This window comes from Pleurodeles waltl, chromosome 2_2 (assembly GCF_031143425.1).
Source record: "Pleurodeles waltl isolate 20211129_DDA chromosome 2_2, aPleWal1.hap1.20221129, whole genome shotgun sequence".
NCBI classification, from domain to species: domain Eukaryota; kingdom Metazoa; phylum Chordata; class Amphibia; order Caudata; family Salamandridae; genus Pleurodeles; species Pleurodeles waltl.
The window spans coordinates 909,111,781-909,125,871 of NC_090439.1; the positions used below are offsets into that span (position 1 = coordinate 909,111,781).

General features: G+C 37.7%; 1 protein-coding gene across 1 annotated transcript in view; it reads right to left on the bottom strand.

Moving 5' to 3' along the window:
* Positions 1–616: 616 nt before the first annotated feature.
* ANGPT1 (angiopoietin 1) overlaps positions 617–14,091 on the bottom strand; it is an 895,759-nt gene continuing 882,284 nt past the window's right edge. The window contains exon 9 of the mRNA XM_069220619.1: positions 617–2,924. Within this exon, the coding sequence (XP_069076720.1) occupies positions 2,764–2,924 (161 nt within the window). The 3' untranslated portion in view covers positions 617–2,763. The remainder of the gene's footprint in view (positions 2,925–14,091) is intronic.

Sequence of the window (14,091 nt, forward strand, 5' to 3'; positions counted from 1 at the left end):
ACTGGGCAGATCAAATGTATACAAGGAAAACAAGTAAACACCCTCCTTCAATCCATTTTTTGTCGGGAACCTTTCAGACAGCCCCCAGTCACTGCCTAACATAATCAATATTTTCAAAATTATATTCTAATGGTAATAGTCTTTTAAATCTCTTGTGAGCTAGTGATAGCCTGTGGTAATGCTCACCTGTGCTGTTCACTTTCAGAACACACAGTAAAAGGCTGTGATACTGAAATGGTGTGCCTCTTACTCTCTAGACATCTGCTACTGGTAAAGCTAAAGCTTGGGTTTAAAGTGCCAAATCACATGAATAGCATTCAGGCATCAATGTGTAGGCATTACCATAGTGAAGCTAGAGGTACTGGTTTTGTCATTTGTTTTATTTTTGTACCTGCGTAGCGTGACTAGAGATCTAATACTAAGAAAAAAATGTACCTTTTTTAAAATACCCGACACTTTTATGAATGCAGTAAAATTCTTGTGTGAAAATGTATGCCATAAAATGTATACATTTCTAAACTAGTGAAAATCAAAATGTCACACATTTTTACCATGAATCACTTTCCAGGTATACGCAAATACATCATTTTGCTACAGAAAATATGTAGTCTGTAAATATTTTGAAACAGTTTTTATTATAAAGTACCAGGAACCATAACCCCATTCTCACACTGGGATAAATAAACAAACAGTAAACGCAAGCGTTTGAATTTCGACAAACGTGTGATTTTTTTTCTAGAAGGTCTCAAGAAGAACACTGTAAGTACCCAGACAAGAGATATGGCAAATCGTATTCAGGGATAAAGAGAATGGAATTAAGTTTTCAAGTGTAACTTAACAAAACCTGTGACGCAGCGCTGACCAGGGAGTAGGAGAACAATTTATTAGCAACATATAGTTACATATAATCCTTAAAATAATGTTATTTATACACACACATACAAAGAGCCTTTTGTTCCCAATAAAATACCGACGCTCACATTTACAACAAGTTGCATTCTCCTAATACGAGGGCATACCTAACCATATTTCACACACTACGAAAATTACAATTTGCCATTGACAGTGTGGCAGTAGTTAGTTAAGCAAGCAGTTTAGACATTTCCTACATGGAAAATAGACATTAACATCCAATTATGCACGTGGAACAACGTGATTGCAGGCAGACATATGTTATGTGTGTTCATGTGTAAAGTACCTAATTATTCGCAGTATCAATCTTTACGCAGAAATAACTGTCTGTATAAGGTTTCTTTGATGAAATGATGGCGTACCAGAACACTTAAGTATCAGCAGAGAATGCTGACATTGACGAGTATTCAGAGAATGTATCTTCTTGGTGGGGGGACATGCCAGTTGGTGATTCACTCAGTTTGTAATGGCATTCATCCATTCTGATACCAGATATCCATATCCAATGAGACAATTTACTTCAACATTCAAAGAAAAAATGTAGTCATTTTTAGCTTTGCCCAGCAAAATTGCTCAAAACGAAAAAGAAACCATAGACAACTGATTATCTCCATTAGATCGGAAAGTTATTTGGAAATGTTAGTTTGATGTATAGCAATTCTTCCTATTTGCAACCAGCCTGGTTCTTTGCAAGTTGCTATTAAAATGAACTGGAGTTAGCATCAATGTGAGCAGTCCTTACGACACATATGTTGATGCATCGCCATATATATTGTTGTCAGGACATTCTAAATGTAAGCAAAGCAGACTGGACAAACGTTACTGATCAGTTAAACTAAGATTGAATAACAACTGACAGAATGCAAGACCTAGTAAAAGTATATAATAAAGTCTATTTTTAAGTGTAAATCAACATGGGTACAGATGAACTCAGAAAAGATAACTTCTTGTTATATCAATGCATTTAAAATGATGATGCCTTCTCAGTAACGTTAAGTTGCTAAAATGCATGTAAAGATGCTCCCCAAAATAACACATTATTCAATATTTCACATTAATAGTAATTTTATATTTGTAATTCGACAAGGCGAAAGGGGTTGGCAGAAAAACCAGCAGCGATCATACAAACATGGCACTAGCATATATATATGCTATATATAAAAGTTCTGTCACTGGCTACATATGAATAGTCTGCATATACGGTTGGCATATACTGTTGGCATCACTTTGAGGCAGGTAGGATTGTTCATATATTGCCTTTATTATAGAGCACCATATTAAAAAAAAATTCCACCAGGGTTTTCTTTAATATTCGCATGAAGGATCATTGCTTATAACTGATCCTGCTTTCTGGAATCCAGTGATCACAGATTTCCCGACTCTTAAAAGCAATAATTTCTCAAGGTAAAGCTGCATCTCCATTCTCTTGCATTCATCACCTAACATTACTCACATCAAACCAGTTTGTCATTTCAATAAGTAGGAATGTGTTTTGTTCTTCAAAGTCTAAGAGCTTTCTTTCTCTAGATCCATGTAGAGCGCCACAGTGATGCTAATAGGAGAAATCCTTTAATCAGACGAGCAAGAGAACGGGCCATTCACTTCTATATCAGAATCAGTCAGGCAAGTTGCCTTTTATCTAAACTTTCCAAAGGTCAACAGCTCAACTGTAGGCCCCGTGTTTCGTCAATAGTCACATACGACCTGTAAGAGACACCTTGCAAACACGGCAAACTCTTCCAGACAAGAAGTTCCTACAAACTCTTCCAGACAAGAAGTTCCTACTATTGTCTTCTTCGGGCTAGATAAGGAGTTCCTTAGGCGTTAAGTGCCAACTTTTTCTCAAGGTTGTTAAAAGTCTGAAGGTCGAATCATCATAGTTGTAGAACGTAAAGAATAGCTCGGTCCTTTGAAATAATGCCACTTTATTCCATTCAACTTCCCATGATTTTGTCCTGCAGTGTAGTACACTCCGTTGAGATTGGATGGCCCACAAGCATCAAACCACCATCCTAAAAAAAGCAATGAAAATTAGCAAGGTAAGTTCAGAAGTAATAACATTTAATAACTATTTTATTTGTGTTACGTAGCATGCATAAAAGATATTTGTCATAACAACCGTCAATATGCAGATTTCAATTATTGTTTCCCTTTTCTTGTAAATTATAGACTGCCTATGCACAATAGACGTTGTTTGCTGTGGTAATAGTGAACATGAATAGAACATGTTTGCTTTAATTACCAAGAACCTTGCCCTTTGATTATAAAAAGAAGAAACCGTTGCCTGAAAGCATAAGAAGGTTGAGTTCCTATTAGAAGACGATGCAGACTAACTCTGTGAAATGTTGACCTGAAATTTAGGAAGAAACACTCAACCAGAATAGTTTTATTTGCTTCAAATAATGCTTAGAAAAATACAACTGCCCCTATATGTCCCAGCACACGTTTGGGTCACGTTGATGATCTAATTGCCAAAGACTGAAATGCAGGCTTCCCCACCTTTCTTTCATATTTTACTTCGAGACATATATATATATATATATATACATATAAAAAATTAGCAGATTTAAGATATTGAAAAAAAGTAATATAATTTGTCATTAAAGTGTTTAATAGGAGCTCCAGTGCTGACTTCACTGAGTCAAGGAGCATCTCAAGGGGATACGGAAGAGACTGGCTTCCTGAAATCTAAAACTATGAAGTCCTCATTGCATCAAAAATGCTGAGGTAAGTAAATTACAGCTTTGAACTTGGCGGCAACAAGTTCACTTGGCAATAAACACGGTGATATTGCAATTATACATCGCCATTTGTGGTAGGAAATTACCCTAAAGTGTATATATTGGTGGAGAAATTTCCTCAAAATGGTAAACAAATGCAAGGGCATACATTCCATGCATTTTACATCAAAACTTTAAATTTGTACAGCTTTCATGTACAAACAAGGAACACAGTACTCATTCACAGAAAGTACATTCAATAAGCAAATTACAGATTTTTTTATTTGAGCTTAAATCAATAGTGAGCGTGCCTGTTTCTGCTGCCATAACACTAAATATATTCCCAATCACTTCATATTGCATCGAAAAAACTAAAGCAACTACCATCCTATCTGAGATGTCCATTTTAAAAAATCAAAAAAAAAAAATCATAAGTAACCCATAAAGAAAATAGGAAAGTTGCTGCAGACCTCCGGAATAAAAGTAGTCTAGTTTGTTCCTACTCTGTCTCTATTTTTCCTGCACCCTTGCCTGGTTACCATCAGTAGCTGAAAGTGCAGCTGGAAATTACTTCTTAGCATTTGCTCTCAAAATCATAGACGTACAGAAAACACTTCCACAAAGAATCATTCAAAATGACAATTCTATGATTTATCAGGGACTATTCATGTTGTCAGGAATTTTCTGGATTCATGAATAACCCCGGAAATGTCATGCCTCCATCTTCACTAATATCATGTGACTAGAATTTATCTTGATTATCACTAACACTGACTATCACTGGAAATGCGGTATTGCGCTTAATTCACATCATGTATTTAGTACAGTGAGATCACTCTTTACATATGTTTAACATTTTATATTTATTGCTAGAATAGATCTAGCAAAGAAGTATGTAAAAAGTCCTTTATGTTTGGTCTATAAAAAAATATATAGCATTTGAAGATTTCATCAATGAGGAGCAAGACACATAGGCTCCTTTGTAATGGAAGTCATTTCAACTAGTTATTGCAAAGCTTCACTCAAACTATTGTTGGCTGGGAGAATAGGGAAACAGTTGGCAAAACAAAAAGAGTAACATCAAAAATGGTGACAAAAGTGCAGATACAAGGTAGATGCGTGGTAGTGGATTAAGTGGTAAATGTATTTCACATGTGAGTGAATGTAAATGTGTGATAGTGATATGCGTTGTAACATCTGCTTTGTAAAAACATGCATGGTAAAGGAACTCCTGGTACTGTCAAAAAACCCAGTGAAGGCTGCTTTTGACAGGCCAAGGCCGCTGCTGGTGCCTCTGTCAGTTTCCCCAGCTCCTCGAGGTTTATTGCAGTAGGCACAGGAAGGCTTCAAGAGAAGGAGAAAAAGAGTGGGAGAGAGAGGGAAGGTAGAAAAAAAAGTGATCAGAGAGGAAGAAAGTAGAGGAGGGGTGAAGAAAGAGAATGGAAGCATAGAAAGAGTGAGATTGTTCAAGGTGACCAAGAGAATGGGAACTAGTTTGACAGGGCTGCCTTTTGTTCCCCAGCTTAACCCGAGGTGAAGGCAGAGTTTCCCAGAAAGGAAAAGCATGGAAGCTGGGGGTATCCCAGCAGAAAAAAACAACAACATAGAAACGCGTAATATTCCAAAGAATGACACTTGTTATAGGCTGAAAAATTACACAGATGTAACCCCTCCCCGGCCATATGGATTCAATGACATATTGGATTGTGGTTGCTTTGGTGTCATTTTGTTCATTACATTTTTCTCTATACATATCAGCGTGGGATTTTTATTGCTTTTTTTTTTCATTTTTAACTCTATTTGCACTAGGTATTTTGCACATTATCTTTGAGTTAAGGTTGTCTGCTCCTTGCCATACCTACCAGACATTTGAGCTCAGGTATAAATTATTGAAATTTTGTGTTGGCCCTAACAAGTTGGTGACTTATTACTTATGATGGACTGCTATCTAGAGCAAATAATAATTCACTTTCTTACACCAAGCATGACAGTCTCTAAGTGGATATCCCTGCTGGAATACAAAATACCAGAAAGGCGAACCTAACAAGCACAATGGCATTCACTTCTATTTGGGTGCCTCAAAGAAAAGGTAAAGCCTTGCCTCATACCTTGGGATTAAAGTTAAGGGAATATGAGATTAAGCAAAATGCACACAAAAATTAGTACAGCAAAGGAAACTGTATTGAGCAGCATATTTCTCAACTTTGGTGTAATTGACATTTTGAATAAACAAGTAACATGAACCTTTATTAAAAAAAAGAGCTTGTTACACTGCCATTTATTTCTCACTTTCAGCCCCTTTCTGGTACTTCTTGAAATCAGGGATGTCACATCATCAGTTTTAATCTTTAGTTGTGTTCTGTTACTTATTGGCACCTGTAAAGTCTCCCAAAAAATATTTATATAGAATTGTAATGCTTTTCTTAGTGTGGATAATTTTACATGACTCTGTGGTTACTAGCACGGACTCTAGCCTGCATGGTTATGGTAATGATACTGTGTTCTGGTTATAGTTTCAGTTGGTTGACATTGTTCTAGTCATTGAGCTGTTGGTATGCATTGTCTTAGTTTAAGAATTAAGACTCGTGGGCTTTGTCTTTTGAGAATTACTAGATCAATTGATGATATTCACATTGTGTTTATCGTATTTCTTGATAGAAACTGCTGTTAGTTTTCATAATAGGTAACTATTCTACATAAAAGATAATGTTAGGGGCTCTGAATGTTAATTTGTTACTTAAAGTGGAAAGAGCTGTTTTGAACACTTCTGATAATCAGCTTTATGACATATTTGAACTGTAACACATATCAGCAAGGAGCTCTGTCAAATGTGTTCTGTTGAAAGTTAGTGTTTGTTAATTTGCGGCCAGATTCACAAAGGGCCTCCATACTTGTGGCAGATTCACTGTAATGAGAATTCTTATTGGGGAGATTTTGCTGCAAGTGTGTGGGCTTTTTGTGAATCAGGCCCTTAACGTTTATTCCTATTGTGAGCCATGTGACTGTGAGCTGTATCACATACCAGCTTGTGGGTATGTGAAAGGTGTTCTGCCCTGTGTTTTCTGTGGAAGTAGTGTTGCTTAACGATGAATGATGTTGTGAGCCACCTTAATAGCCAATTATTTTCAAACTTTGATTGGGCTACTTGTATGTGATATTTTTTGGCTAGTGTGTCGTCTTTGATGCTCAATCACCTTGCAAGGGTATTTCAAGCAGTACAAAACATTACTTTGCTTAGCTAAGATGGTTGCCATTATGTTATGAAGAGTACAGAAAGAAAACAATTAAGTATGGCATCAGCAGGCAGCATGGCTTACAGTCTTGCTGATATCATCCTAACCTGCCCCACATTTCTGACAATTTACCCCACAATGACTGCCAAAGCCTATAATTATTTAATATTGTGAATAGTTGAGGAGACCATAGGCTTTTTTCCCTTGATCACTGTTATCGTTGGACCTGTGTGTTTTTTATCTCTAAGGGTCACTTATGCTTGCATGCTCATGGAGGTCTTCTTTCTACCTCGGGTTCAGAAATCGCAATCATTCGGGTGAGACACCATCACTATTTCCACCATTAAAGGTCGATTTGATCTTTGGACTTGGCAAAGAGTGTAGTAGTCAGATTCATTCAATAGCAAATCAATAACATTAAACCATAAACAATTCTAGACACCATGAACAAATTAACACTAAATCAACTCCAAACCAAATAAAATTTCAAAGCTTTATTACAATCCCAAAATCAATATAACATGTATGGTGTGCAAAACTAAATTATAAACATACATGAAAACCATAGGCTGACTGAAATGTCTGCAAACATTTAACTTAATAACCATTAACACTAATAAACACTTCAAAAGAATAACATAAATTAGCAAAACCACAATATGCATATTAGTATCAGGTTTCAAAGCAGATGACGGTGACATCAGTTAATCATCAAAATACAATTTAACATTCAGATTTCAGGGCTGGGCCATTCCTATAACAAACACAAATTTAGAGTTGCATGTGTGGGAATTGGCTACCACATGCGGGCAAAAGGAGAAGGAAGACAAAATAATTTAAAAACATCATCTAGCTAGGGTTGCACTCTATGAAAATTTGGTGGTGTAAATATCTAACTTGAAAAGGGAACAAGAAACCACATTTATTTATACCTCTTCTCATGGGACAGAAGACAGCAATACTCCTTCAGCTAGAACAATCACTTTCTTCTGACGTCAATTGTCAGCAGCATTAAGACAGTGCAGAACACGGGCTGCACATAGGACAAGCCAGCCATTCAGAATTAGTTGGGCATATTTGTACAGAACAGCATAAACAAATATGGCAATTAAGACCAAGAAGAAACTCATCAGGAGACTTGAAGAACATAGAGGGTGACAGCAGCAGACTTAAGACAGGAGCCTGTTGATTGGTCCTTCTGGTGGGCTCATCCTTACGTACAAGATTCAGAGTCCAATGGCTGCCGGTGGCACCTTCAAATTTGCAACTATTCCAGATTTTCTCAGCAAAAGTGCATTGTCATTTCAATGATTTCACACAGTTCCGACAAAATATTACATTATCTGATTGTTTGTTACTTCAAGTCCTTTCTCACAATACACAAATCAAATCAAACTAACACAGTTCACATGAGAATTATGTGTTTCTTGTCCTGTTTGACAGCTAGAACAAATATTGCTACATAATTAGTACTGAAACATGTTCTTCGCCAACACTACAATAGGACAGTCAATATCACATCAGGGAAAGAATTCAGGTCAGAGGGAATATAATAAGTTAATAATTTCCCTCTACTGCTGCAAAATGAATCTTTCAGGCCTAGTCAAACTAAGAAAGCCTTATTACACATTAATACAATTAATACATTAATAAACCTATTGAGCACCTTACAATTCAAATCAAATATGCAAGCAAATTATTTAATTGAAACATTGTTTACGACATAATAGAACTGATTTAAAAGTCCATTTATTATTCTGCACACATGTAACACGCTAATAAATCCATTTAGATCAATATAAGTATTATTAATTCATGTTCATTTAATACTTGAATTCTAATATTCTTCTTAATAGAAAAACTCTTTACGTTAACTCATTTTAATACTTCATTCAATATAAATGCTAAACATCTTTCATGTTAAAAAAAGTATGTCTAATACAAATGATGGCTATATGGTCCACCATCATTCAAACATGCACATTTTACATTTTGTGTTATTTTCTCTGTTAGGCTTTTAAATGTAGGTTATTTAGTCACCATATCCTAACTTCTATGCCACAAAATACACTAATAAAATTTGATCTCTCTCACTTATAATCAGTTTGCTTGAGGTGGACATATCTCTATCTCAACAATAATGAGTACAGAGGTTTGACATTATCCACCAGGGGTAGAATTGTCTTCTAATACACATTGACTGGGAGGAAGTCAAAGTACTGGAAAAGATGGAATCTTTAGAGAAGAGCTGAGGATTCCATTTCTTGAAACGCTTTTGAAAATACCTTAAGGTATTGAGAATGTTTTTTTCTGGAGTAGCAGTACAAAATTGTAACTACATTAGTCTGTTAATGATGAAATTGCATTGACACTGAAAACAGGAATGCACTGTATTTATTAGGGCAATCCCCTTACTAGTTAAGTGTTGGCCCTAAACACAGAGAGCTAACCTACCATGTATCTTCTTCCCTCCTTCTCTTTACTACCCTACTTCCTGTCTGGATCCTCACCTGTGAAGTCCTATGCCCTTGCAACTAGACTGCTAACCTTTGTTCCATCACTACATCCCCCTCCGCTTTACTTCTTTAATCAGTCTCTGGATTTTCTTGCATGTTTGTTTCAATCTTCAGATGACTGATCTGTTTTCCGAGGTGCTTTATCTTTACTCTCCATCCAGTGTGAGTCATGAATCATCTTCTTTGTCAGTACTGACACAGTGGCATGGTCTGGAGTGGGAATTGTTTCATGTTATTTGTTTGTCTAGATTTCTTGCAGTGACCATGGTCCCTTTCCTTCTGACTACTCTTAGTGGACATGGGTCATATCTAAGGTCTGACCTCTTGATCTGGAGCTGTTTTACTAGTACCCAGTTGCCTGTCCCGATGTCTGAGTTCCTGGCATGTTTCACTCTTGGTTCAGCAGGTGGTTCCAGCTTAATATTCTAGTCTGGAGTTCTTAACCATACATGGGAGTGGCTGAACATTGGCGAGTCGTGTTGTGTGGGGTATTGTGTTATGCTCTCGATACAATGTTTTACGTCTGTAGTAGTGGGACATGGTAGTGCTCTGCTTGTTGAATTGCATTCTTGAGGGCTCACATAAATCATCCCAACATGTCATTAGCGTGTGGCAACTGGCATGTCATTTTACAGTGTTTAAAGTCCAAGTGTGCAGAGAACACAATGAATTATTTTCCATTAACTGGGGGCCCATTGTCTTTCTTGAAAGTTTTTTGGAATGCCACATTCTTCAAACATCTCATCTAGCTTTGGGATGACTGATTTTGTGCTGGTGGATGATGTCTGTTTCACAATGGGGAATCTTCAATATTCGTTCATCATTACCATCACGTATTTGCCTGAATGAATAAGACAAAAAAGTTTATTGCTATGGAGTGCCACCCATCTTCTGGTAACAAAGATATTTGGACTTGATTTGTCACTTACTATTTGGCACAAATGTCCTTTTCTGAATGTTTTTTACAATATGGACTAGTTCTGAAAACCTCACCCACTCTTGTAGTGCTCTTGTTGGCACTGCTATCTCCCATTTCCCCCATGTGCCAGGTCTACAACTCTTGTCTGAAGTTGCATGGGGATTACTATCCTAGTGTCCCTCAGTATTATCTCTCTCAGGTGACTGTTAATTCTTCCTGTATTTTGCTGGAGTATTGATAACTCTTAGAGGTTAATTTCTCCCTCAAACAAGCTTCCTTCCATGCATCTCGACTATCCTTTTTGTGTTCTTTGTTTTATTTCTATCAATGTGCGGTCATCTTAAGTGCATTCCTCAATGCTTTCAAGCGAATGTGATGGTGGTACTGCATGGCTCATTGAAAAATGTATACATCCTTCCACAGACGAACATGTGCTTTTCTTCACTGCTCATGGGTGACATGGCATGTAGCCTCCTGGGTTGTTTTCTTTCATTAGTCTGTGCCAAATGGAATCTGAGTACTCTTATAAACGTATTTCTCAGCTATATTTTCTGTGACATTTTTGCTTGAAGTTTGCCAAAGTTTGTTGTTAGTGATTTGTGATCTACTAATATTTTGAAATGGCTTCCAAACACAAAGATGTGGTAGTGTTTGCATTCCCACAGGGCTACCAGGTTCACTGTCAGTCTTTTTCTGCCTGTAAGTAGGATCTTTCTAAGTCTGACAGTTGTTACAATCCCTGTCTGTGCTGTGCCAGGATGTCTCTAGACCCACTGGGAGCTGTGTGTGCTAAGTAAGTTTGAAGTACGCCATGTTAGGGGCACTGCTAATTTTACCTTCAATTTTCTGAAATGTCTTTTCGAATGCCACTATTCATTCTACCTTGAGTCCGTGTCTCATCAGCTCCCGTAGTGCAGTGCTGATTGTCACATAATCCTTGATGTATTGTGCAAAGTAGCATGTGATTTAAAGAAAAGATCTGGGATCTGCTACATCTTAGGGTGCTGGCATCTTACTGATTGCTTAATTGTGCCTGAGTCAGGTTACACGCCTTAGTTAAGAAAATGTGACCATAGAATTTTGGCTGGGACTTGTGGAATTCACACTCAGTTGGGTTTAAGGTTAAGTTGGCTTTCAGGAGAATTTTGCCCACGTTTCAGTGCCTGGTCATGTTCTTCTGTTATCAATCGGAACACTAGAACATATTCACTGTAGTTCAGTGTGTTTGTGATAGGATTGATGATTTGTTGGGTGACTTTTCGAAAGATCTCAGCTGCTGAAGATACTCCAAAGCTGAGTAGTGTATAGTGAAATAACTAAACATAGGTGGTAAATATGGTGATGTATCTTGATTCTTCGTGTAATTTTAGATGATAATATCCTGTGTGTTAACATACAGTTCTGAGAATGTCTGCACTCTATACTCTATATGGCTGTATTGGGCAGTGTCATGTCTAGACATAACCACACCTGTCCTTCAGCATTTCACTTGGGTATGATATTGGTGATAACCATGGTATTGGCCCTTATAACCTCTCAATGATGACTGCCTTTATGAGCTCTGAACTTCTTCTTCCACCACCTTCTGTAAATGGAATAGTATTCTTCTGTGATTTCGGGCTACTGGCTTGGTTTGTTCATTGATGTGTAGACGAACTGTGAAGTTCTTCTTTTTTTCCAGTCCTGTGAATTGTTTTGGGTGTCTGCTCACTACTGGTGGAACATCCTCTACCACATATAGGAATGCAATTATCTTGAATTGCCCAGCTGTCGGTAGGCTTAGAATGTAGACAGACAGATCTGCTCCATAAATGACTTGAATGTCAGCTTATGTGATCTTGGTAGGTGAGTGTTTTGTTGAATTTTCCTATACAGGCTAGTGGTTTCTTGGCCATCCAGGTATATACCTGTACTCTGGCTGGTTGTACTTTTGGTCTGGTTTTAATCTGCTCATATTCTGCTGTTCAGATGTACATTACAGATGCTGAGACACGTTAGTTGTAAGAGTCGACATTTCTTTTAGCCCCTTTCTTCATAAGCTACCATTAATAGATATTTGTCATTCAATGGAGAGCCTGACAATGGTAAACGATCCGATGATGTTCGAGAAGTTGAGCTCCTTGTTCTTGTTGTGGTCCTTGATGTTTGTGACCTTGATGTGCTGCTGATGGTGTCTCTTACTGCACATGTGTGATGTTGAGTGTTGTGGTTCTTTGATTTCTAATGTCTGTCATGCCATTAGCTTTTGCATATTTTCTCACTGTGATTGTATTGGTCACATTTATGACAATCATGTCTCATTTCAGGGCAGGTGCTGTAATGGGAATACAGCATGCCACATCAATAGCATTCTTTTTTTTTCTTTTTTGTTATAATTACTGTGTGTTTACCATTGCAATCTCATAATCTTGCATTTTGGGAGCATTCATGTCACCTCCGCTGTGCTTGCTTCTGTAGCCAGAATGCATGTTCTCTCTTTTCTGCCTTTCCTTCTTCACTTCTTTTGCTTGTGCTTCAGCTTGGACATTGAACCATGTCAGTTCTTCTATGTCATCCAAAGTTTAGCTCCCCGTAACAGACGTTGTTGAAGCAATTCTGACCAATATCCCTCTATGAAGCTCAGTCAAATTGCATCCTTGTCTGTGAAAATGTGCAAATTTTTGACTAAACGATGTAGTTGTACAATGAAGTTGACCATCAGTTATCCTTTCTGTTGGGACATTACATTGAATGTGTAATGTTTATAGTCTACATTCTACTTTGCTAAGTATTTTTCATTTAGTGCATCACACACTGCTGTATATGTCACCAACCGAGCATGTGGTGGTTCTCAAATGACTTTCCATGCTTCTTTCTATATGACATGTTTCATGGTGGACAGATTTAGCTTGTCGCGTTTTTCTTCAGAGGCATCTATGACGTCCTCAAATATTCTCTGGTGAGCTGCAGTATGATCCAGATTCTTTGCCTGGTTTTGTCTCTGACTACATTGTTTCTTCCTGTCTCATTTGCGATGGTTGTCTTTGATCCATCCTCCTCATTGTCTGTGATGGCCTGTGGCTTGCTTTGGTTTTCTAGTGTTGTCTTTATTTGTCCTAAGATCTGCCTGACTTCAAAATGTCTGTCTCCTAGGTTTTAATGCCTTATTCTAAGGTTGATTGACTTCAAAATGGCCACCTTAGAGGCGGCAATGCTTTATGCTTCAACTTTCTCACATGTTTGCTTTTGGACATAGGTTGACTACTTTGTCACTAACCCAATGGGTTACGCTGATCCTTGTTTGTGTTAGCACAGTCACGCTTTGATCCTCAATACGTTTTTTGACGCAGCAGCAGTAGGTCATACCAATGCTTCTTGTTACACTAGTGCAGTCGCATTTTGAAACCTGCTCTTGCTATATATCTTGCCTATGGCTTCTTTATGACACTGGTGAAAGTCACTTTTCTTCTATGTTGGCTCCAGTAGATGGGACCAAGAGTTTCCGAGGGTTAAAGCGGTCAAACTTTTGCCTTCTCTGCTGCCACACTTCATTTTAGTACTTGCCTCAGTACTTACCTCTATTGACACTTTTTTTGCCTTTGATGTCAATGTTCTGTTGAACTTAGTGTAGAGTTGAATGTAGTGACAAAACTGGAAACAGAAATACACGGTATTCATTAGGGCAATCCCCTTACTTGAACAGTGTTGGCATTCACACAGGGAACTAGTCTCCATGACTCCTCTTTTCGCCTCTTCGTAATCTTCACAACCCCACTTCCTGTCCCGAGCCTTGCCCAGAAAGACTATGCCCT